This window comes from Lepus europaeus, chromosome 5 (assembly GCF_033115175.1).
Source record: "Lepus europaeus isolate LE1 chromosome 5, mLepTim1.pri, whole genome shotgun sequence".
NCBI lineage: Eukaryota > Metazoa > Chordata > Mammalia > Lagomorpha > Leporidae > Lepus > Lepus europaeus.
The window spans coordinates 53,487,084-53,511,873 of record NC_084831.1 but is presented as its reverse complement, the minus strand read 5'-3'; the positions used below and the strand labels follow the sequence as shown (position 1 = coordinate 53,511,873).

The 24,790-nt window shown below is 41.3% G+C and overlaps 1 protein-coding gene across 9 annotated transcripts in view; it reads right to left on the bottom strand.

The window, feature by feature from the left end:
- The window catches only part of PATJ (PATJ crumbs cell polarity complex component), a 445,385-nt gene that overhangs the window by 402,534 nt on the left and 18,061 nt on the right, over positions 1-24,790 (bottom strand). For all 9 annotated transcript variants that reach the window (XM_062191443.1, XM_062191441.1, XM_062191445.1 and 6 more), the window contains exons 4-7: positions 23,278-23,472; positions 21,276-21,415; positions 11,416-11,611; positions 2,166-2,294 (exon numbers count right to left, since the gene is read on the bottom strand). In XM_062191443.1, coding sequence (XP_062047427.1) covers positions 2,166-2,294; positions 11,416-11,611; positions 21,276-21,415; positions 23,278-23,472 — 660 coding nt within the window. The remainder of the gene's footprint in view (positions 1-2,165; positions 2,295-11,415; positions 11,612-21,275; positions 21,416-23,277; positions 23,473-24,790) is intronic.

Below are 24,790 nucleotides of genomic sequence, written 5' to 3'. Positions count from 1 at the left end.
CTTTGCCTGAAGCACTGGTATCCCATAGGGGCACTTGTTTATGTCCCAGCTGTTCCTCTTCTTATCCAGCTCTGCAATGGCCAGGAAAAGCAGTAGAAGATGGCCCAAGTGCTTGGGCGACTGCACCTGCGTAGGTGACCCAGAAGAAGCTCTTGGCTTCTGGCTTCAGATTGGCCCAGCTCCAGCCATTGTGGCCATCTGTGGAATGAACCAGTAGACAGAAGACTTTTCTCTCTGTCTCTCCCTCTCTCTGTCTGTAACTCTGCCAATCACATGAATAAATAAAACATTAAAAAAACAAATCCATTATATTACCTTGAATTTTGAGTGAATCTTTTATCCACAAATTACTTTTTCATAACACATATTGGTCTTCAGAAAATATCAACTGACAGAACTATGCAGATCCTCCAAATATAGACATAGTTCATTGTATAATATTAAAAGTCATACTGGCTAAAATCGTAAATCTAATCAGAAACATATTTACATATTGGAATATTTCAAGCTCATGGTACCAAAAATTTTTCAAGAATTCTAATTTTTGCTCGAAAGCTCAAATTTTATCATTGCCAACACACACTGTCAGTTGTTTTCCTTGAAGCAACAGGCTCACTTCATTCATTTCAAGGACATGCCTGCCAAATACCCAAGTCTGAATAACCATACTTCTTCTGTCAGTTTTCCTTTCAAAAATAAAAACGTTCCATATTTAAAAAGTGGCTAGTTCATCTGGCAAGTGTTTTTTCCCAAGACAACCATCATACTTCAATATATAGCAGGAATGCTATATGGTACTTCATTTTGTCACACCATATTTAAAAGACATGTATTAACAAGGTCAAAATTTACTAAAATTTGTCATTTAGCCTGCATCATCTTAAAAAACCTTCTGTGGCTGGTATTGTGGCACATCAGGTAAAGCAGCCAGCAGTTTTAGTCTACCATAGCTTTTGCATCATCAGTACAAATGCCAACAGGGTGAAAAGGATACTTACACACATAATTATTACAAAAACCATTGTGAACTCATAGATCTCTACAAGGGTCTCAGGGACCGCCCAGACTAAACCCTGACAAACAAAGTGCTAAATAAATACTCTAAAATGAAGGGACAACAGGAACATTAATGGCTGCAAAATTTAAAATGGAACAAACTTGACGCAGAATTATCTCAAAGCTGCATTTCCACAGCAAATTTATTGGTATTTATAGATGTATGTCTATTAGAAGGAAAAAATTTATGTCACCTAGCAATAATCAGTGAATTTTTATGTATTTTTCTGATTGTAGGAGTAACTGAAATTATTTCTAACTTATCATTATCAACTGGCTTCATAATCAAATTTATAAACTTATTCCTAAAAACTAAATGTAGGGGCGGGTATTTGAGGTGGTAGTTAAGACGCTGCTTGGGATGCCTGCAACACATATCAGAATTCCTGGATTTGGATCCCAGCTCCACTTCCAATTCCAGTTTCTTGCTAATGCAGACTTGGGAGGCAGCTGGGAATGGCTCAAATACTTGAGTTCCTGAGACCCATGCTGGAGATCCAGACGGAGTTCTGGACTCCTGGCTTCATAGTGGCCCAACCCAAGCTGTTGCAAGCAATTAAGGAGTAAACCAGTGTTTTGGAAGACTCTCCTACTCTTAATTTTTTTCTTAATTATAAATAAATGTGGTATTTAACATTTTCTTTGACGTAAAACTCAGCAGAATTAGTTGCTAAGCTTTGTAATGGCTGACTGTCAGTTTAAACACTGCTAAATACTGAAGGACAGTCATTAGATTAATAATATAAGAAAAATTTAAATCCAGTGAAGTTTACCATACACATTGGGTCAAATACTTATAATTCATGAACCTTCTGATTTTAACATTGAGATCTTTGAAAGATACTCTGGAGAATATACAGATGCTCAAAATGCAATACTCAGTAACAATTCTTTTCAATAAACAACACTGTCCTCTGATAGAATCAAGAAGCCTGTCAATTTAGGGACTGTTTAAAAGAAAGCAGGATAGTTATGAAAATCAACCATTTTTAAAGTTATACTTAAAGTCTAGTTACACAGTAATGTATCCAAGAAATCATATCATAAAATTACATTTCAAGACATACTATTTAAATTTTGTAAAACAAAAGTGACAAAGATCAACTTACTCGATCTGCTAATCCTCCAGGAACTATAGTCCTCACAACCACGCCACTTGATTTTCCTCCAACTATTCCGAAACCTAATCCAGAGCCATCATTAATGAGTTCAACATCTTCAATGTGGCCCCAACAAACCTAGAAATTAATGGTAAAAGTCACAGTGTCATTGAAACATACAGATTCTCAGCTTTCGAAAATAATAATTACTAAAGAAACAGATGTGTAACAAATTGAACATTCATATAATTAAACAAGGCAAGTTTCTAAAGAACAAGATATGTATATATAAATGATCATAAGGTTCCCCTTAAGGATCTTATCATCCAGTGGAGAGAAACTAAAATACAAGGTAGAATATCAGAAAAATGCTTCTGCTCTAAGAAGACAAGCAGCAGGTTTTAGTTCCCTGTTTACACTTGAAACCTAGCACAAGGCAAAGTATATGGTAGGAATCAAAAAATATGTATATGCTTGAATTCAAGGATCACAGAATGTCAACGATTTCAGGGATGAGTACGAGACATTATATCCCAAAAAGACTCACAGAAATTTTCAAGGAAAAGAGACATTTAAGTTGCACTGCACAGAAAACAGACATTTAAGCAAAAGGGAAATATCAGAGAAAAGCTGAGCCAGATAAGAGAATGCAGCTAAGATATGGTCAAGAGATTAGATTTAAATGGGTAAGCAAGTGTGAATAATGGCAGATTTTAGAGAGGGAATGATAGGAACAAAGCAGTAGTTTAAGTAATCTAATAGCTATATAAAAATGAGGGGCCAGAGCTGGTAGCATAGCAGGTAAAGCTGCCGCTTGCAGTGCCAGTATCCAATAAGGGCGGCAGTTCAAGTCCTGGCTGCTCCACTTTTTTTTTTTTTTTTTTTTTTTTGGACAGGCAGAGTGGACAGTAGAGGGAGACAGAGAGAAAGGTCTTCCTTTTCCGTTGGTTCATCCTCCAATGGCCACCGCGGTAGGCGCGCTGCAGCCGGCGCACCACTCTGTTCTGATGGCAGGAGCCAGGTGCTTCTCCTGGTCTCCCATGGGATGCAGGGCCCAAGCACTTGGGCCATCCTCCACTGCACTCCCTGGCCACAGCAGAGAGCTGGCCTGGAAGAGGGGCAACCGGGACAGGATCGGTGCCCCGACCGGGACTAGAACCCGGTGTGCCAGAGCCGCAAGGCGGAGGATTAGCCTGTTGAGCCGCGGCGCCGGCCATCCACTTCTGATCCAGCTCTCTGCTGTGGCCTGGGAAAGCAATAGAGGATGGATCAAGGCCTTGGGCCCCTGTACCCCCATGTGGGAGATCCAGAAGAGGCTCCTGGCTCCTGGCTTCAGATCAGTGCAGTTCTGGCCATTGCAGCCAGTTGGGGAGTGAACCAACGGATGGAAGACACCTCTCTCTCTCTCTCTCTCTCTCTCTCTATCTCTATCTCTATCTCTGCCTCTTCTCTCTCTGTGTAACTCTTTCAAGTAAATAAATAAATCTTTTTTTAAAAAAACGAAATGGTGAGAAAGACACAGGTAAGGGCTAATTCAGGAAACTCTTATGAGAGATAAAAGGTAGCCCAACTGACAATATCAGCAATAGGAGTATACAAATCTAAAGGACACAGTGCTTTAACTAATAGGCTTTCTGTGAGAAATGTGCATTAAATTCACAGCATCCAACTGCAGAACAATGTCTGCCTAGTCAAGATCATTAAAGTGTACTCATTACTTAGTTTTTCTATTATACTAAATGGTAAAATTTCTATGCAATTTTAAAATAAATGAGAATATTGGAACTATTAAAAAATTCATGTTCAGAACAATACCTACCATCTGTGAAACAATGTTGGCTAAAATAGTATGCATGAATTGACCATAGCTGTTAATATTCACAAAGTGTTGACTTGCATCAGACACTGTGCTGAGCTCTTCACAACCCTTCTCATCTAGTCCTGACATCTACTCTGAGAATCAAATACAACTATTAGTTACAAAGAACAGATGAAGAAGCCGAAGTGTGAAGATGTCAAGGAACCTAGGTACCCAATATGTCACAGCCAGGCTGTAGAAGACATGGCCTTGAACGGGCCAAAGCTGGACTCCAAAGCCCTTGATTTTTACATGCTAAACAATGTTCTACTTTGTTCATTGTATTTATTACATAAATTGTGCTACATAAATATTACTGATTATAACAGGGATATCTATACATAATTTCGTATTGTTACCTTGTACTGTACCCAGTGTATTTTTCCTTTTATCCCAATGAAAGAAAGTTAAATAAATCAGGTAGCACTTAGTGTTATAAGAAAATAAGACTGATTAGCCAGCATTATGAAAATGTAGGCCAAAATCTGTAAAACGTTACAAAGCGAGTTTAAGTATTTCCAAAAGAGACATATACTTCTTTTAAATTGTTCAATATACATCCTTACATGAAAAAAAAAAACCTGTGATAATTCTGTAGTATTAATAATCCAGTCATAAACCTCTGTTGTAACTTACAAAAATAATGTCGTTGAAATAAACAACCAAATCTTATTTAAGACACTTAACAGTAAATCTCTAATAAAAACTAAATTAACTGGCTTCATTAGCAAGGAACAGAAAATTCTCTCCAACACCAAATAAACTGCACTTAATATTTCACGTCTATATTAAATAATAATCTTAAATGAGGAGACACTAATGAGATTCCCAGAGGAATCATCTTGTTTAAATATGCTGAAACTGGGACAGAGTTGTGGCACAGCGGGTTAAGCCACAGCTGCAACACCAGCATCTCAAATGGGTGCTGGTTTGACTCTTGGCTGCTTCACTTCCAACCCAGTTCCCTGCTAATGGCTGGGGAAACCAGTGGAAGATGGTCCGAGTGGTTAGGCCCCTGCGCCCATGTGGGAGGCATGGATGAAGGTCCTGGCTCCCAGCATTGGGCTTGCCCAGCCCTGCCTGATGCAGCCATCTGGGAAGCAAACCAGCAGGTAGGTGGTCTCTCCCTCTCTCTCTCTCTCTCTCTCTCTCTGCTTCTCCTTCTCTCTTTGTAACCCTGCCTTTCAAATAAATAAATATATAAAGAGGATCCAAGATGCCAGATTACAGAGGGAGCTTGCTGCTCTAGTCTAGGGAAAGATAGTTTAAAAAAATGAAAAGAAAACTGGAGAAAGTACAATCTCAGGGAAGAGTTAGGGAGAAAACTGCAGCGGAAACTCCTTATGTGAATCTACAGGGAGGGTATGCATGCACAGCACAAACACAGACACAACACAGGACCCCAGCAGCTGAGAGATCCTCAGCACCAGCTTTGGAGAGTGAGGTGAGATCAGACGGCAGTGGCCCACATCACTGGCAATAAAGCTGCGGGGAGAGGCTGGCATGAGTCGGGCTTGGAGCCCTCTGGGGGACAGTGTACCTGCCAAACTAGAAGGAAAAAAGGGGGCATGCTTCTCTCTCCCCAGCCACCTGACAAAAGCACCCTGTAACTAGCTGAGAGAGGGCGGGTGCCATTTTAGACATAGGTAACAGCTACACAAGCTTGTGCCTGTGCGTCCAGCAACCAGTGGAGAGGTGATGCCTGGGTCTGGCTGGGAGAACAGACAGGGGTGCTGGGCACCTGTGACTGTGGGAGCCTGTGTGCCAGGACTGTGAAAACACTGTGGTTATGTAGGAGGTCACAGGATGTAAATGGGTCTCGGTGCAGACTCCAGGGCAGCGCCACATGCTCAGGGTTCACCGATTTCCTGGAGAGGAGAGAGGGCCACTGTTGCGGGATCCATGATCACACTGAGGGCTGTACAGATCCTTTCTGTGGTTCTGGGTGAATACTGCACCTACTGGGGCCAGTGCCCAGGCATTTGTCACCTTGGAGGAGAGGAGGTGAGTTTGCAACTAACAGAGCTGATCAGATGCTCCCCACTGATTAAAAAAAAAAAAAAAAAGAATTGCCATGCCAAATTTGGGTGCCACCTTAGATAGTCCCCTCACCCTGGAGCACTGAACAGAGCTCCCAGGCCACACCCTGCACATGCCTCAGATTTTCACTGAAAGAGCACACACTCCACTAAGCCACAGAGGCATAGTCCAAAGATAAAAGCCATCACAGGAGAAAAAAAAAAAAAAAAAGTATCTCAACAAATGCCTAAAAATAAACACAGAAATTCAAAAAATAACTTAGACAACATGATGCCCTCAAGGAACATAACACCTCATACTAGATTGTGAAGATGAAGAGACTGAAGGAATGACGGAAACAGAATTCAAAAGATTGATCTTAAGATCATTCAGAAGTAATCAAAAGCAAATCCACAAATTAAAGAAATCCAAACATGACATGAATGAACATTATTCCAATGAAACTGAGATCTTAAAGAGAAATCGAATGAAATATTAGAAGTAAAGAATTTAACATAATAAACAATGCAGTGGAAAGTTTAACAACAGACTAAGTGAGGCAGAAGAACGAATATTCGGGGCTGGCACTGTGGCAGTAGATTAATCCTCCCCCTATGGTGCTGGCATCCCATATGGGCGCTGGTTCTAGCCCCGGCTGCTCCTCTTTCGATCCAGCTCTCTGCTATGGCCTAGGAAAGCAGTGGAAAATGGCCCAAGTCCCTGGGCCAATGTACCCACATGGGAGACCTGGAGGAGGCTCCTGGCTCCTGCCTTTGGATCAGCTCAGCTCCAGCTGGCCATTGCGGTCATCTGAGGAGTGAACCAGTGGATGGAAGACCTTTCCATCTCTACCTTTCAGTATCTTTAGCTCTGCCTCTCAAATAAATAAGTCAAACATTAAAAAAAAAAAAAAAAGAATATTCAAGTCAGAAGAAAAATCTGAAAATTTTTGTCAGAACAAAAAAAAGAAATTAGAAAAATTCAAAACAGTGTTGAAGATTTATGGGACACAATCAAAAACCCACTATACAGGTCTTACGAGTTGCTGAAGGCATGGAAAGAGAGAATGGATTAGAAGGCCTTTTTAGTGAAATAATTATAGAAGACTTCCTCAATTTGGAGAAAGAAAGAGACATCCAATTACAGGAAGCACACAGAACTCCTAATAAACATGACCAGAAAAGATCTTCACCACAACACATTGTAGTCAAACTCTCCACAGTAAACAAAGAAGAGATTCTAAATTGTACACAAAAGAAACGCCAGATTAATTTCAGAGGATCTCTAATTGGACTCACAGTTGACTTCTCATCAGAAAAGCTTCAGGCTAGAAGAGAATCATGAGATACAGTCCAAGTCTTAAGAGAAAAAACTGTCAACCCAGAATACTGTACCCAGAAAAGGTCTCATTTATGAATCATCAGGAATTACTATAAAAAGCTGTATGTCAACAAATCAGGAAACCTAAAGCAAATGGAGAGATTTCTGGACACATATAACCTACCAAAATTGAGCCGTGAAGACACAGAAAACCTAAACAAACCAATAACCAAGATGGAGGCTGAATCAGAAATAAAGACCCCCCACAAAGAAAAGCCCAGGAACAGAGGGCTTCACTGCTGAATTCTACTAGACATCTAAAGAACAACTAAAGGGGCCAGCGCTGTGGGGGCTGAGCCTCCACCTGTGGCACCAGCATCCCATAGGGGTGCCAGTTTTAGTCCCTGATGTTCCAGCTTTCTGCTACAGCCTGAGAAAGCAGTGGAAGACTGTCCAAGTGCTTGGGCCCCTACACCCACGTGGGAGACCCAGAAGAAGCTCCTGGCTCCTGGCTTTGGATCAGCCAAGCTCTGGCCGTTGTTGCCAATTGGGAGTGAACTAGCAGATGAAGACCTTTTTCTCTGTCTCTTCCTCTCTCTCTAACTCTGCCTCTCAAATAAATGAATAAAATCTTTAAAATTTTTTTTAAAGAATTAATTCCAATTCCTCTCATGCTATTCAAAATAATTCAAAGGGACTCCTCCCAAACTCCTTTTATGAAGTCAGCATTACCTTAATTTCTAAACCTGAGAAAGATACAAGGAAAGAGAAATACAGTCCAATTTCTCTGATGAACATAGACACAAAAACCCTCAAAAAAATACTAGGTAATCAAATCCAACAACACATCAGAAAGATCATTCACCCAGACCACATGGGATTTTATCCCTGGTATGCAAGGATGGTTCAACATTCGCAAATCAAGCAATATGAACCAGCACATTGCAAATTGAAGAACAAAAACCATATGATTATCTCAACAGATGCAGAGAAAGCATTTTATAAAATACAACATCCTTTCATGATAAAAACTTCAAGTAACTGGGTACAGAAAAACATTCCTGGCTGGCGCCGCGGCTCAAAAGGCTAATCCTCCACCTGCGGCACTGGCACACTGGGTTCTAGTCCCAGGGCGCCAGATTCTGTCCCAGTTGCTCCTCTTCCAGTCCAGCTCTCTGCTGTGGCCCAGGAGTGCAGTGGAGAATGGCCCAAGGGCTTGGGCCCTGCACCCGCATGGGAGACCAGGAGAAAGCACCTGGCTCCTGGCTTCGGATCAGCATGGTGTGCCGGCCGCAGCGTGCCGGCCACAGCAGCCATTAGGGGGTGAACCAACGGAAAAGGAAGATCTTTCTCTCTGTCTCTCACTGTCCACTCTGCCTGTCAAAAAAAAAAAAAAAATTCCTGAACACAATCAAGGCAATTTATAACAAACCCACAGCCAGCATCCCATTGAATGGGGAAAAGTTGGAAGCATTCCCTCTAAGATCCAGAATAACACATGGATGTTCACTGTCACCACTGCTATTCAATATTGTCTTGGAAGTTGCAGCCACAGCCATTAGGCAAGAAAAAGAAATCAAAGGGATATGAATTGGGAAAGAGCAAGTCAAATTATACCTATTTGCAGATAACACAATTCTATACATAAGGGATTCAAAAGACTCCACTAAGAGACTACAGGAATTAATAGAAGAGTTTGGTACAATGGCAGGATATAACATTAACACCTAAAAATCAATATCCTTTATATACACACACAATGCCAAAGCTGACAAAGAACTTGTAAGATGAATCGCATTCAAAACAGCTACACAAAAAAATCAATACTCTGGAATAAATTTAACCAAGGATGTCAAAGACCTCTATGATGAAAATTACAAAATATTAAAGAAAGAAATAGAAGACAGAAAAAAAAAATGGAAAAATCGTCCATGTTCATGGACTGGAAGAAACAATATTATCAAAATGTCCATATCACTGAAAGCAATTTGCAGATTCAATGCAATATCAATTAAAATGCCAAGGATGGGGCTGGCGCTGTAGCATAGTAGGTAAAACTGCCGCCTGTAGTACTGACATCCCACAGGAGTACTGGTTTGAAACCCGGCAGTTCCACTTCTGATCCAGCTCTCTGCTGTGGCTTGAGAAAGCAGTAGAAGATGGCCCAAGTCCTTGAGATCCTGCACCTACGTGGGAGACCCGAAAGCAGCTCCTGATTCTTGGCTTTGGATTGGCTCATCTCCAGCCACTGCGGCCATTTGGGGAGTGAACCAGTGGATGGAAGATCTCTCTCTCTGCTTCTCTGTAACTCTGCTTTTCAAATAAAACAAACAAACAAACAAAACAAACAAACAAACAAACAAAAAACAGGATATTCTTCTCAGATATAGAAAAAAATGATACATGGCCAGCACCGCGGCTCACTAGGCTAATCCTCCGCCTTGCGGCGCCGGCACACTGGGTCCTAGTCCCGGTCGGGGCACCGATCCTGTCCCGGTTGCCCCTCTTCCAGGCCAGCTCTCTGCTGTGGCCAGGGAGGGCAGTGGAGGATGGCCCAAGTGCTTGGGCCCTGCACCCCATGGGAGACCAGGAGAAGCACCTGGCTCCTGCCATCGGATCAGCGCGGTGCGCCGGCCACAGCACGCCTACCGCAGCGGCCATTGGAGAGTAAACCAACGGCAAAAGGAAGACCTTTCTCTCTCTCTCTCTCTCTCACTGTCCACTCTGCCTGTCAAAAAGAAAAAGAAAAAGAAAAAAAAAAAGAAAAAAATGATACTGAAATTCATATGGAAACACAGGAGATATTGAATAGCTGAAGCAATCTTATACAACAAAGACAGAGGCATCCCAATACCAGATTTCAAGACCTACTACAGGGGAGTTATAATCAAAATAGCCTGGTACTGGCACAAAAACAGACATGTAGACCAAAGGAACAGAACTCCAGAAATCAATCCATGCTTCAACAAACAGCTTACCTTTGACAAAGGACCTAAAATCAATCCTTGGATCAAGGACAGCCTCTTCAACAAATGGTGCTGGGAAAACTGGATTTCCACATGTTGAAGTATGAAGCAAGATCCCCACTTTATTTATTATTTTTTTTTTTTTGACAGGCAGAGTGGACAGTGAGAGAGACAGAGAGAAAGGTCTTCCTCTGCCGTTGGTTCACCCTCCAATGGCTGCCGTGGCCGGCGTACTGCACCGATCCAAAGGCAGGAGTCAGGTGCTTCTCCTGGTCTCCCATGGGGTGTAGGGCCCAAGCACTTGAGCCATCCTCCACTGCACTCCCGGGCCACAGCAGAGAGCTGGCCTGAAGAGGGGCAACCAGGACAGAATCCGGCACCCCAACCGGGACTAGAACCCGGTGTGCCGGCGCCACAAACCAGAGGATTAGCCAATTGAGCCGCGGTACCGGACAAGATCCCCACTTTATACCTTACACAAAAATCTACCCAAAATGGATCAACGACCTAGAACTGAAAAACATATTTAGGGAAATAAGCCAGTCCTCAAAAGACAAATGCCGTATGTTCCCCCTGATGTGTAACTAACAGAGTACCTAAAAAGTAATCTATAGCAGTGAAATTGACACTTTGATATGCGATGGCTTTGAACAGCCCTTATCTTGACTGTTGAGAAAGTTTTTTTTTCTTCATACTATTTGTTGGACTCTACTTAGTTTAGGGTTAATCTTATCTGTTTAAAGTTAATTGAAAATAGAGCTTAGTAAAAAAGAATGGGAATAGGAGAGGGAGGAAGAAGAATGGTGGGAGTGTGGTTGGGAGGGAGGATAGGGTGGTAGGTGTTCTTAAATTTGTATTTATGAAATACACAAAGTTTGTATACCTCAATAAAAGGTTTCGGAGGGCAAAACAAATAAATAAATCTAGGAAGGGAGGGAGGGAGGGAGGGAGGGAGGGAGGGGCGAGCTTGAAGCTGCATTTAGAGATATGATCATGTTGGGTTATGATAAGTAAAATGATACTTGCTAAATCTTTACACTTCTTACAATCAACAGCATAATTCAAAATTAAGTATTTTTCCAAATTTGCAACTCACTGTTTCAGGCAGAGTTGTGTCAGATAAGCTTGTAGAAGTACTGCTTTTTCTGTGGACTGGGTCCCTGGCCACAACCAACCGCAAAGATCCAGTGGTTTGCTGTAATAATGCAATTGCTTGCTGGTGGGAAATGTTCTGATCCAGCGGTGTGTGATTAATGGCCAATATTTGGTCATTTTCCTTTAATCTTTGATCCCTTAATCATATAAGAAAAGAAACATTTGTTTTAAGCAATATAACAGCCTGATTTTTTATTTTTTTTAACTTTTATTTAATGAATATAAATTTCCAAAGTACAGCTTATGGATTACATTGGCTTTTTCCTCCCCATAACTTCCTTCCCACCTGCAACCCTCCCCTCTCCCGCTCCCTCTCCCCATCCATTCACATCAAGATTCATTTTCAATTCTCTTTATATAAAGATCAATTTAGCATATATTAAGTAAAGCTTTCAACAGTTTGTACCCACACAGAAACACAAAGTGTAAAATACTGTTTGAGTACTAGTTATAGCATTAAATCATGATGTACAGCACATTAAGGACAGAGATCCTACATGTGGAGTAAGTGCACAGTGACTCCTGTTGTTGACTTAACAAACTGACACTCTTGTTTATGGCGTCAGTAATCACCCTAGGCTCTTGTCATGAGTTGTCAAAGCTATGGAGGCCTTTTGAGTTCGCTGACTCTGATCATATTTAGACAAGGTCATAGTCAAAGTGGAAGTTCTCTCTTCCCTTCAGAGAAAAGTACCGCCTTCTCTGATGACCTGTTCTTTCCACTGGGATCTCACTCACAGAGATCTTTCAGTTAGGTCTCCTTTTTTTGTTTTTTGGGGTTTTTTTGGTTTTGTTTTTTGGTTTGTTTTTTTTTTTTTGTTTTGTTTTGTTTTTTTGCCAGTGTCTTGGCTTTCCATGCCTAAAATACTCTCATGGGCTTTTCAGCCAGATCCAAATGCCTTAAGGGCTGATTCTGAGGCCAGAGTGCTGTTTAGGACATCTGCCATTCTATGAGTCTGCTGTGTGTCCCACTTGCCATGTTGGATTGTTCTCTCCCTTTTTAATTCTATCAGTATTTTCAGACACTAGTCTTGTTTATGCGATCCCTTTGACTTTAGTCCTATCATTATGATCAATTGTGAACAGAAATTGATCATTTTGACTAGTGAGGTGGCATTGGTACATGCCACCTTGATGGGATTGAATTGGAATCCCCTGGCACTCTACCATTTGGGGCAAGTCTGATTGCGCATGTCCCAAACTGTACATCTCCTCCCTCTCTTATTCCCCCTCTTCTATTTAACAACAGCCTGATTTAAAAAAAAAAAAAAATTTAATATTTAAGCTAAGCAGTACTACTTCACTTGGTACATTTATTCAAATAATTAATTATATAATAGAACAGAGCTCTTCAGAGTGCTTTTCATCAAAGCATCTATTAACTAACCAATAAACTAACCCTAAGAAGACGCATAAGCACACACATTTTAAAATCATCTGGCTAGAAAAATAAGCAAAAACAATTCATGGGGTTCCACTACCAGGGTTTTGCAAATATGGACACTGCCCCTGTTACTGCATAACTTCTGTACACCTGAAGCCTTCTAATCCAATTCTACCCATACCACAGTGGAATAACTACATTTTCAACTTCTCCAATAACCTTCTCTCTGGCAGATTCACCAGATCTCCACCGTCCTTTCCTTCCCCAGCATTTCCAACAGACGCCTAACTCTACTTCTTGAAAATCCAGAGAGATGATTTCCAAACCTATATCTGAGCCCTTTTCTCTCTCCCAAGTACCAACCCCACAACTGCTATTCCAGGTAAAAAGGATTACTTTCAAAAGAACTTAGCAAAGTTTATAAAGAAAAAAAAATCACCATCATACTTGACATTTACTGAGTACTTAATATAAATCAGGTACTGTGTGAAGTGCTCTACATGCATTATCCACTCTTCATAATCCCTTTTAAAGTATTATGCTTAGTAAAATTTTACATATAAGAAACTAAAGCCCAGACCAGTATACTTGTCTACAGCCCGACTGTGATGCCTGGTCTTTTACTCCTTAAGTAATTATGTAAAAGCACATTCTAAGGACAGCCTAGGATTTAGCTGGTCCTGGTTAACTATATCTGACTTTATTATCTCCCAAACACCACTGAAACCCCTCCCCTTATTTATTCATTATCACTACAATTCTGCTTTATTCTTGTCTCTGACTCCAATCATTTCCTCCTTTCCATTCCCAGCACCACCGCCACCAGCTGGAGCATCCTTATCTAGTATCAAAACCTAATTTCCAAAAATTCATCAAGATTTATGTTTCTAGGCTCTCTTCATGCTCAGACTTCCCAACTCAAAAATGGTCATCGGGGCCGGCGCTGTGGTACAGTGGGTTAACGCCCTGGCCTGAAGCGCTGGCATCCCATGTGGGAGCTGGTTCGAGACCCGGCTGCTCCACTTCCGATCCAGCTCTCTGCTACGGTCTGGGAAAGCAGTAGAAGATGGCCCAAGTCCTTGGACCCCTGCACCCATGTAGAGAACCCAGAAGAAACTCCTGGCTTCAGATCGGTGCAGCACCAGCCATTGCGGCCACTTAAAAAAAATAATGGTCATCTATGATTATTGACAAATAAAGAGAGCCAAAGGAAAGAAAATAAACTCCTATCATGATTATTTCATAAAATAACATTTTTAACCTTAAGAAGTACAGGAACGGGAGCCAGTGTTTTAGAACAACAGGTTGAGCCACCACCTGAGATGTCCATCCCACATGAGAGCCAGTTCAACCCCAGCTGCTCTACTTCTGCTAATGCACCTGGGAAAGCAGCGCAACATGACCCAAGAACTTGGGTACCTGCCACCCACATGGGAGACCAGGAAGGAGCTCCAGGTTTCTGGCTATGGCCAGGGCCAGCCTCGAATGCTATGGCCATATGGGGAATGAACCAATGGATGGAAGATCTCTTTTGCCTTCTCCTTCCCCTCTTCACTCTCTGTAACTGTGCCTTTCAAATAAATAAAATAAATCTTTAAAATAAAGGGTTCTCTGCCGGCGCCGTGGCTCAACAGGCTAATCCTCCTCCTTGCGGTGCTGGCACACCGGGTTCTAGTCCCGGTCGGGGTGCTGGATTCTGTCCCGGTTGCCCCTCTTCCAGGCCAGCTCTCTGCTGTGGCCAGGGAGTGCAGTGGAGGATGGCCCAAGTCCTTGGGCCCTGCACCCCATGGGAGACCAGGAGAAGCACCTGGCTCCTGCCTTCGGAACAGCGCGGTGCGCCGGCCACAGTGCACCAGCCGCGGCGGCCATTGGAGGGTGAACCAACGGCAAAAGGAAGACCTTTCTCTCTGTCTCTCTCACTGTCCACTCTGCCTGTCAAAAAGTAAAAAAAAAAAAAGGTTCTCTCAGAAAAAAAAATACAGGAAGAGATTTCAGAACAGAGCGTAATCCTTTTCAAGAAAAAACTTGAAATAACGAAAATTCCATCATAATGTCCTTATTTTTCTCAATTTGAGGCAGACCAGCAAAACTCTGTCTAAAATCTTTATCTTAAAAAAAAAAAAAAAAAAGCCAGCAGTGTGGTCCAGTAGGCTATGCCTCCACCCGTGGCACTGGCATCCCATATGGACGCCGGGTTATGTCCCAGCTGCTCCTCTTCAATCAGCTCTGTTTATGGCCTGGGAAAGCAGTGGAAGATGGCTCAATTGCTTGGGTCCCTGTACTGTAAAAATGAGAGACCTGTAAGAAGCTCCTGACTCCTGCCTTCAGATCAGCCCAACTCTGGTCATTACAGCCATGTGAGGAGAAAATCAGAAGATGGAAGACCTTTCTCTCTGTCTGTAACTCTGCCTCTCAAATAAGTAAATAAAATCTTAAAGAAAAAATAAAAACTTTGTCAAAAACTTTGTCACGGACCAGAATATAGTAACTACTGACCTCTAGGAACATAAGGAAAAGAGCTTTGTGCAACGAAGAGTAGTTGGTATTCAAAGGTTTTTATGTTCCACCCCAAGGAGCCCTCTAACTCAGATTCCTCCTCACACAAACCCCTTCTCCAGCTATTCTGATCTCTTCTTTGAACATGGCTGGCATTTCTTACTCTAGTATAAACTGCTTCCTTCATCGCTGATGCCTTTTCACTCTGCTCAGCCAAAATTCAATCGGTCCTTTCCAATCCAACCAAGTCTCACCCTCTCCTTCACGTCCTCATTGCCACAGTGCTCTGAACCACTAGTCCATCACTTACTGAACACTCATGGCTACTGTGTGTGCTCTCACAAAGCTGGCTAATGCCCAGCTTATTAGATTTCAAATCTTCTGAGGACAGGGAATTGGGTGCTTTAGAATCTCCCTCGGAACTAGCAAGCTGAATATTTTAATGTTTGAGGTCAAAATTGTGAGTGGTTCTGACAATCCACTGTGTAACATTTAAAATGTTGCTTAAAAATCATTTTACTGATATTAGAAGTCACTTTTGTTATATTAAGAGGCAAGAATTAGATACAGAATGGTACATACTCAGATTTAATTGACCTTAACTTTATTCAATAAAAACCTTCTAATGCTATTTCCTAGTTGTCTCAAGTGTTTTGTTGGTTATGTTTCTGTATTTTCTAAGTTCCTATTATATGCAAAACTAATTTACATAATTAAAAAAACTTCAAATTGCCAGCGCCGTGGCTCAATAGGCTAATCCTCCGCCTTGCGGCGCCAGCACACTGGGTTCTAGTCCCAGTCGGAGCACCGATCCTGTCCCGGTTGCCCCTCTTCCAGGCCAGCTCTCTGCTGTGGCCAGGGAGTGCAGTGGAGGATGGCTCAAGTGCTTGGGCCCTGCACCCCATGGGAGACCAGGAGAAGCACCTGGCTCCTGCCATCGGATCTGCACGGTGCGCCGGCAGCAGCGTGCCTACCGCGGCGGCCATTGAAGGGTGAACCAATGGCAAAAAGGAAGACCTTTCTCTCTATCTCTCTCTCTCACTGTCCACTCTGCCTGTCAAAAAAAAAAAATTAAATAAAAAATTAAAAAAAAATTAAATAAAATAAAAAAACTTCAAATTGAGCGTGTTTCTTATGAAACTTTCTCCAGTCCTAAAGAAACAGTTATTTCTAAATATGAATACTTCAGGACAATATCCAGGAATAACTTCTATTCTACCATCTCCAATGGTCTCCTTTCTCTAACTTCTTCACCTAAATTTTTTTTAAAGATTTATTTTATTTGGCTGGTGCCATGGCTCAATAAGCTAATCCTCCACCTGCGGCGCCGGCACACTGGGTTCTAGTCCCGGTCGGTTGGGGCGCCGGATTCTGTCCCGGTTGCCCCTCTTCCAGGCCAGCTCTCTGCTGTGGCCAGGGAGTGCAGTGGAGGATGGCCCAAGTTCTTGGGCCCTGCACCCCATGGGAGACCAGGAGAAGCACCTGGCTCCTGCCATCGGATCAGCGTGGTGTGCCGGCCGCAGCGCGCTGGCCTCGGCAGCCATTGGAGGGTGAACCAACGGCAAAAGGAAGACCTTTCTCTCTGTCTCTCTCTCTCACTGTCCACTCTGCCTGTCTAAAAAATAAAAAAATAAAGATTTATTTTATTTATTTGAAAGGCAGAGTTACAGAGAGAGAGAGAGAAGGAGATACACAGAGAGAGAGACAGAGAGACAGAGAGAGATCTTCCATCTGCTGAGTGACTCCCCAGATGGCCAGAATGGTAGAGGCTGGGCCAGGCTGAAGCGAGTAGTTTATCTGAGGTCTCCCATATGGCTGCAGGAGCCCAAGGACTTGGGCCATCCTCCTCTGCTTCCTTGGGCACTTTTTCAGGGAGTTGGAGCAGAAGCAGAGCAGCCAGGACTCAAACTGGCACCTATGTGGGATACTGGCATTGTAGGCGGCAGTTTTATCCACTACGCCAAAACACTGGCCTGGATATTCTAAAATTAATTAGGGGGCAGATGTTTGGGTCCATGGCTGAAGTGACTGCTTGAACTGCCCCATCCCTGCATCTCAGAGCACCTGTTTTGAGTTTGGGCTACTCTTCTTCTATAGGTCTGGCTTCCTGCTAATCAGTATCAGGGAGGCAGCAGATGGCAGCTCAAATACTTTCGTCCCTGCTACCCACTTGGGAAACCTGGATAGAGTTCCAGGCTTCTGGCTTCAGCCTGGCTCAGCTCTGGCTGTTGAGGGCATTTGGAGAGTAAACCAGCATATTGAAGACCTCTGTTTCTGCCTTTCAAATAAAGTCAAAATAAATAAAAATTAAAAATAAACATAAACAGAAGAATTAGCTTTACTGCTTGTACTACTTACAATTTAGCTTTCCATATGATTATTAATAAGTATACAACTGGAGCCGGTGCTGTGGTGGAACAGGTAAACCCGCCACCTGCAGTGCCGGCGTGCCATATCGGCACCAGTTCGTGTCTCGGCTGCTCCACTTCCAATCCAGCTCTCTGCTATGGGCCGGGAATGCAGTAGAAGATGGCTAAAGTCCTTGGGCCCCTGCCCTCGTGTGGGAGACCCAAAAGAAGCTCCCAGCTCCTGGCCCCTGGCTTCAGATCAGCACAGACCTGACCATTGTGGCCAATTGGGGGAGTGAACCAATGGATGGAAGACCTCTCTCTCTCTCTACCTCTCCTTTTCTCTGTATAACTCTTTCAAATAAATAAATAAATCTTTAAAAAAAAAAAAACCTCTAAAAAAAAGTATACAGCTATAACATACATACATTTAATGGCAGATATTAAATTTCCCCAATACAATTACATGCAATTATATGATATACATGCCATTTAACTCCCTCATATTAATTTGTACACATACACACAAACATATACCCCAAATTCAGACTTTCCATTCAAGGGAAGCTCAGTTCTTATTTCTCCACCACAACATTAAGAGATAATGAATTTCCATGACTTTGAGAGTCAACAGGTCCTAGAAAAACTCCTAAAATAACAGTTTTATGTGCAAAGTCCTTAGAATAAAGGAAGACCTATACAAGACTATGAAGACCCTTTATACACTCTAGCATGTCCTACCTGGCTGGTCCCTCTCTCTCTGGTCACATCCTGCTCCATCTCTCACTATGATCCCCTGCAGTTAAGTACTAGCCACACTCCAAGCACAGGAGCTGTATTTATTTATTTGAAAGTCACAGTTACACAGAGAAAGAAGGAAAGGCAGAGAGAGAGAGATCTTCTCTCTGCTGGTTCACTCCCCAGATGGCTGCAACAGCTGGAGCTGAGCCGATCTGAAGCCAGGAGCCAGGAGCTTCTTCTTGGTCTCTCATGTGGGTGCAGGGGCCCAAGCACTTGGGCCATCTTCCACTGCTATCCCAGGGCATAGTAGAGAGCTGGATTGGAAGAGGAGCAGCCGAGACTAGAACTGGTGCCCATATGGGATGCCAGCACTTCAGTCCAGGGCTTTAACCCACTGTGCCACAGCACTGGCCCCAAGTCTTCCTTTTCTAATAAAGGATTTCTCTCCCCAAATATCTGTCTCAGAGGTGTTGGTTCTAGTTTTGTGTCCTTGGGGTTAAAGTCTGTGTGTATTTAATCTGTATATGGTAGATCATAGAAATACCATGGACATATGGGATGGCAACCTGTCAAAAAAGTACTTAACAAGGTATCTCATGATAACCTCATGAAATAATGGAGAAGTAAATGCTGAATGTAGGGACAATTGTATTTGTTATTGATATGAATGCTTAAAAATTAGAGTATTGGAAGATCAACCTGGAATAAAGAACCCACATATCAGACACTGCTGCTCAACTTTCTATCAATAGGATTTGTATATCTAAACATCCAATATACTGAAACTACAAAGTTAGGGAGGATGACAAATATATTATTTCAGTACTTCTCAAAGCATTGTAAGGAATTTAGTAAGTGTTGTAGGAAGAAAAAGGATCCATATTAAAAGTTCCATCTAGATAGAAAACAGATTAGTGGTTAGCAGGGGATGGAGAGAAGAAGGAATTGGGAAAAACTATTAATCAGTCTAACAATGTCAGGGTTTTCTTTAGGGATAATGGGAATTAGATAGTGGAGATGGTTACCTAACATTATAAATATACTAAAAACAACCAGATTCTATACTTCAAAATAGTCATTTATTTTGTGAATGACATCACAATAACAGTTTTAAAAGAGAAGAAAAAGTTAAAATTATATAGAACAGTTGGTCAATCAAAATGATTTTTCTCTAAAGGATCTCAAAGCTTGCAGTAAGCTAACAGCAATTCTAAGTCCAGGTCTATATTGTATTATCTAAGAACAGGCCTATTTTATACTTGCTATCTGTTTCATTTGCTATCTGTTTCTTTACTAATAGCATGTGCTCTTACTCCTAGAACTGTCCCAACTTGAAAAAAACAATTCTATGATTACCCAAACTGTGTATACCTAATCCCCCAAGAAAAGAACCAAGAGTTTCTCAAATATATCTGACCACTGCTATGGCTCCACAGAACATACTTGAGGATATGCTGTATTAGACTACAGAATTAAGATATAAAAGTATGAAAATATGTTATGTCTGAATTTTGAGGAGAGATTAAAATCAATTTTCCATGAATTGATAATGTGAATTAAAAGACATTCTGTTGACTGAGAATTCTTACAATAGTATATCACCATAGTTGCTATTATTCTAATAGGCATATTTAGGAAGGTATTTATTAAATGAATAATAAACCAATGCTAGTATGTATAATAGAGCACTAGTTTGAGGGGAAGCTGCTCTGTTTATGATCTAACTTCTTGCTAATGTGCCTATGAAGGCAGCAGAAGATGGCCCAAGTACTTAGGGCCCTGCCACCTCTGTGAGAAACCAGGAAGGAATTCCTGCCCCTGGCTCTGGCGTGGTCCAGACCTGGCTGTTGTGGCAAATTAGGGAGTAAACTGGCAGATAGAAGGTCTCTCACTCTCCCTGCCTCTCTCTGCCTTTCAAATGAATATAGACTGGAAACCAAATGGAAACAAAATATAAGGCTTACATATACTCCTTAAAAATTAAAAAAAAAGCAAGTGTAATAGGGGCGATAGAAATAAGAGGCTTCTTTACTGACAACAGCATAATAAATCAAAAGTATAATATGTCCACCAAAAAAGTTGTTATACTCTTAAATTCAGTGTGCAGAATGAAAGGTTCAATATTCTTATTCTACTGATCAGGCTATAGCTAAAATATGTTCAGTTCTTAATAACAGAGTGTAAAGAACTCTAGCTTAGCATTCAGACTGTGTTAGAATCATATGACTCCAGCATCAATACCTTTGTAACTACAGATATCCTGAGGCTTTCTGAACCTCAGTTTTTTCCATCTATAAAAGGCTGTAATAGAGGCCAATGTTGTGGCATAGTGGATTAAGTTGCTGCCTGTGACACTGGCATCCCATACAGATGCCAATTTCAGTCCTGGCTCCTACACTTCCAATCCAACTCCCTGCTAATGTGCCTGAGAAAGCAGCACAAGATGGCCTGAGTGCTTAGACCCTTGCCACCTACACGGGAGACCCGGAAGAAGCTCCTGGTTCTTGGCTTTGGCCTGGCACAGCCACAGCTGTTGTGACCAATGTGGAGTGAACCAGTAGATGGAAGACCAATCTTGTTGTCTTTCCCTTTCTCTCTGTAACTCTTTCAAATAAATAAATAAATCTTTAAAAAAAAAAAAAAAACCGCTGCAATGTTACCTTTACAGCTGCTACAGCATATGTAAAAGTCAACAAAAGGCCTGACAAATGCATGAGAATAGTTAAAGTAAGTTCATGCTATTATTACTGTTTTTGATACTAGTTTTTTATTCTTTTACCAATGTTTTCAGATTTGTCAGAAAAGAATTAGCAAAATGAACATCTTCCTCACCTGTCTGCTATACTCCCTGGCTGTACTTCCTTCACAAAGATGTCCACTTCTGCCATATTGTGACTTCTAAGGGCCACCACACTGAATCCAAGACCTCCGGTTGAAGGCCGTTCTATATCAATATATTCAATCTGCCGACCCTGAGGAATGGGGATAAAAAAAACAAGCCAATGACTTACCCGTAACCAACCCACCCTTTCCTCAGAACCAAAACTTCTTAGCACAAAAAACAGCTTCTCCTAAGTCACCTTTACAAAACCAAATAAACAGCATTTCAGGAATCAATTGTTTCTGCCAAGCCTCTGCCTTGATTATTCAGGACAGAACACAAGAGGGAGTCAGGAGGCATCTTCACACTCCATTCCCATTCTGAAAGAGATTCCAAGGCTAGAAGAAAGCTTCTGAAAAAAACGTCCTTCCCCACAGCACATTCTACATTACTTTGTACCCTGAATTTCCCTGAATTCTCTTGATGCAAAATACACCTTTAAAAGAGGAAAGTAACAAGACATATCAAAAACATGCTAGCATTTAGTCAGAGCCAGATGTTGCATTTTTTAGGGTTCTGCTTTTAATTCTATTGTGATAAATTAATGTTCCAATTCTCCAGTCCAAATGGGTTCTATTCAATGACAAACAGGTAGATTATTACTTTAGTTAAGAACTGAGTTCTTGGGTCTGGTGCTGTGGCTTAGCAGGTACAGCCACTGCCTGCAGTGCCATCATCCCATATAGGTGCTGGTTGAATCCCAGTTGCTCCACTTCCAATCCAGTTTCCTGCTGTGGCCTGGAAAAGCAGTAGAAGATGGTTCAAGTCTTTATGCTCCTGCACCCATGTGGAAGACCTGGAAGAAGCTCCAGGCTCCTGGTTTCAGCTCAGCCCAGCTCTGGCCATTGCAGCCATTTGGGGAGTGAACCAGTAGATTGAAGACCACCCCACCCCGCCTCTCTGCAACTCTGCCTTTCAAATAAATCAATCTTTAGAGATTGATTTATTTATTTGAATGACAGAGTACAGAGAGATAGAGGCAGAGAGACAGAGGTCTTCCATCCACTGGTTCACTCCCAAGATGGCCCAATAGTTGGAGCTATGCCAATCCAAAGCTACAGGAGCTTCTTCTGGGTCTCCCATGTGGGTGCAGGGGCCCAAGGACTTGGGCCAACTTCCACTGCTTTCCCAGACTGTAGCAGAGAGGTGGATGAGAAGTGGAGCAGCTGGGACTTGAACCACACCCATACAGGATGCTGTCACTGCAGGCGGCAGCTTTACCCACTATGCCACAGTGTTGGCCCCTGAAATAAATAAATCTTTAAAAAAACTATATTCATAATATGAGAACTTTATAAATGCAATCAACTAGCAAATGTATTCTATAAAAATTATTAGTCAAATGAAGAGCATAAAACAATAAAATAAAAAATGAAATTAGGTCCAGAACATTATTTAACTTTTATAGCCTACACAGATTCTTTCCAAATTAAAGTTTCACTTTTAAAGGCACTTATTAGATCATAAGGTGAACAGAAAACGGACACAGCCAAATTCAACTATTATTTAATTTTTAATAGATGCTAAGGGCTACAACTGCATTACCCTTGAATGTTTCCTTGGATTTTCCAAATGATATAGTTTATTCATTCTGCTATGATGTAAAATTTTAAACAATATTAATTAGTACTTAATCATTTCTGGCACACATATTAATTTTTCTTCTGTGATGAAAGCCAATAGAATCTCTTTCTTTACAAAAGCAGAAATGTGTCCAATTGGAGTAATTTTCTAAACATTTTCACACACACATGGGTGCTTTCCTTATATAATTTTAAGCCAAACAATTTCTAAAACATGATTTAGAAAATGAGTCAACTCCTCCCAATAACATAAATGCACAAGCAAAGTACATAGTAACACATTTTAAGGTAAAAAGGGTGAGGATGAGTACCTTTTTAAAGCTAAACAGAAAGAGAAGCTAAATAGTACAATGAAAAGATATAACTTTACCTGAGCCATCTGTTGAATGATAGAGTTGAAGTCTTCATTTCCCAGCTTTGTAGTCCAAGGAAGTAACCCAGAAACAGTCAAATTATTAGAGGGCCTATGGACATTCCCATTAGCAATGGAGCTATCAGTGAATACCAACAAGCCTTTCCTGGAAAAATCAAAGTTGGCTGAACAATCTGAGGGTAAATGGCTGAGCTGTTGACAGGAAACATAAAAGAGAATCAGCAACAGAAACTTACAGAAAAGACATTTTAAAACATTTATTAATTATGATTTTCTCCATTATATATGTAGTTTGCATGAAAAATATACACACATGTAATAAATATATGAATCTATAGGTGCATAAGTCTAGGATTTTTAAAAATTAATATTACACAAAATACTTAATAGCTTAAAATTTGTTTCTGCTTCCTGCCTTCTACTACCTGGAGTTAATAGCGTGGGCACTAACATTTCATTACACTTTATATGCACAGATACGCCTACTCATATAAACATGTAAGACACTAAGTCATTTTGCATTTATCTGTACATTTCCATGTGGGAAGCCACAAAAGATCCACAAATAGCATATAGTAATAAAGGTACTTATTGAGTGCTTGCCAAGAGCCAAGTACTGTACCAAGACTCTTACATGTATTATCTCATTTAACCTATAAATAGATTAAATCATTATTCCATTTCATGAATGTGAAAAACGAGGCACATAGTGGTTAAGTAATTTTCCTAAGATTGGTGGTGAGTCACAGAGCCACTTAAACATCACTAGAGAGAGAAGATAGTCCTATAATTACAGGGAGCAGGATTTTTTAGTTTCATTGATAAGACTGTCAACAAATAAAGGTAAAGAATAAAAGTAACACTAAGAATAAATATCAATAGGGCTGCATAAAAAGAATCAAGAATCCTTTGGCACAGTCTTACTGTACAATGGATAAAACATGAGTGTGTATATAACAGCTGCAAACTACACAAATATAAAGGATTGTTATGAGACAGTTAAGTCCATTCTTCTAGTAAAAGTAAGTTTTGCACTGATCTTTCCCAATTTCAACTGCAACCAATAGTATTCACTACTGTGACATAGGACTCATTCTATTACCACGGAATAGAGAAAGGCAACCTTCAATACAGGGAATGCTAAAATTATGGTATAAATCCTAGTCTTAAAAAGAACAAATTCACAGAAATACATATGTGTCAAGTTTAATCCTTAACTGACTATAAACAAATCATTCAATAAATAGTTATGGGCAGGCACTCTGACTTAACAGCCAAAAATAGATCTTTTTCAGGCTGGTGATATGGCACAGTAGGTTAAACCTCCACCAATAGCACTGGCATTCCAAATGGGAACCAGTTGGAGCTCCAGCTGCTCCTCTTCTGATCCAGCTTTCTGCTAATGGCCTGGGAAAGCAGTGGAAGATGGTCCAAGTGCTTGGGCCCCTGCACCCACATGGGAGACCCGGAAGAAGCTCCTGGCTTCAGATAGGCCTGGTTCCAGCTGTTG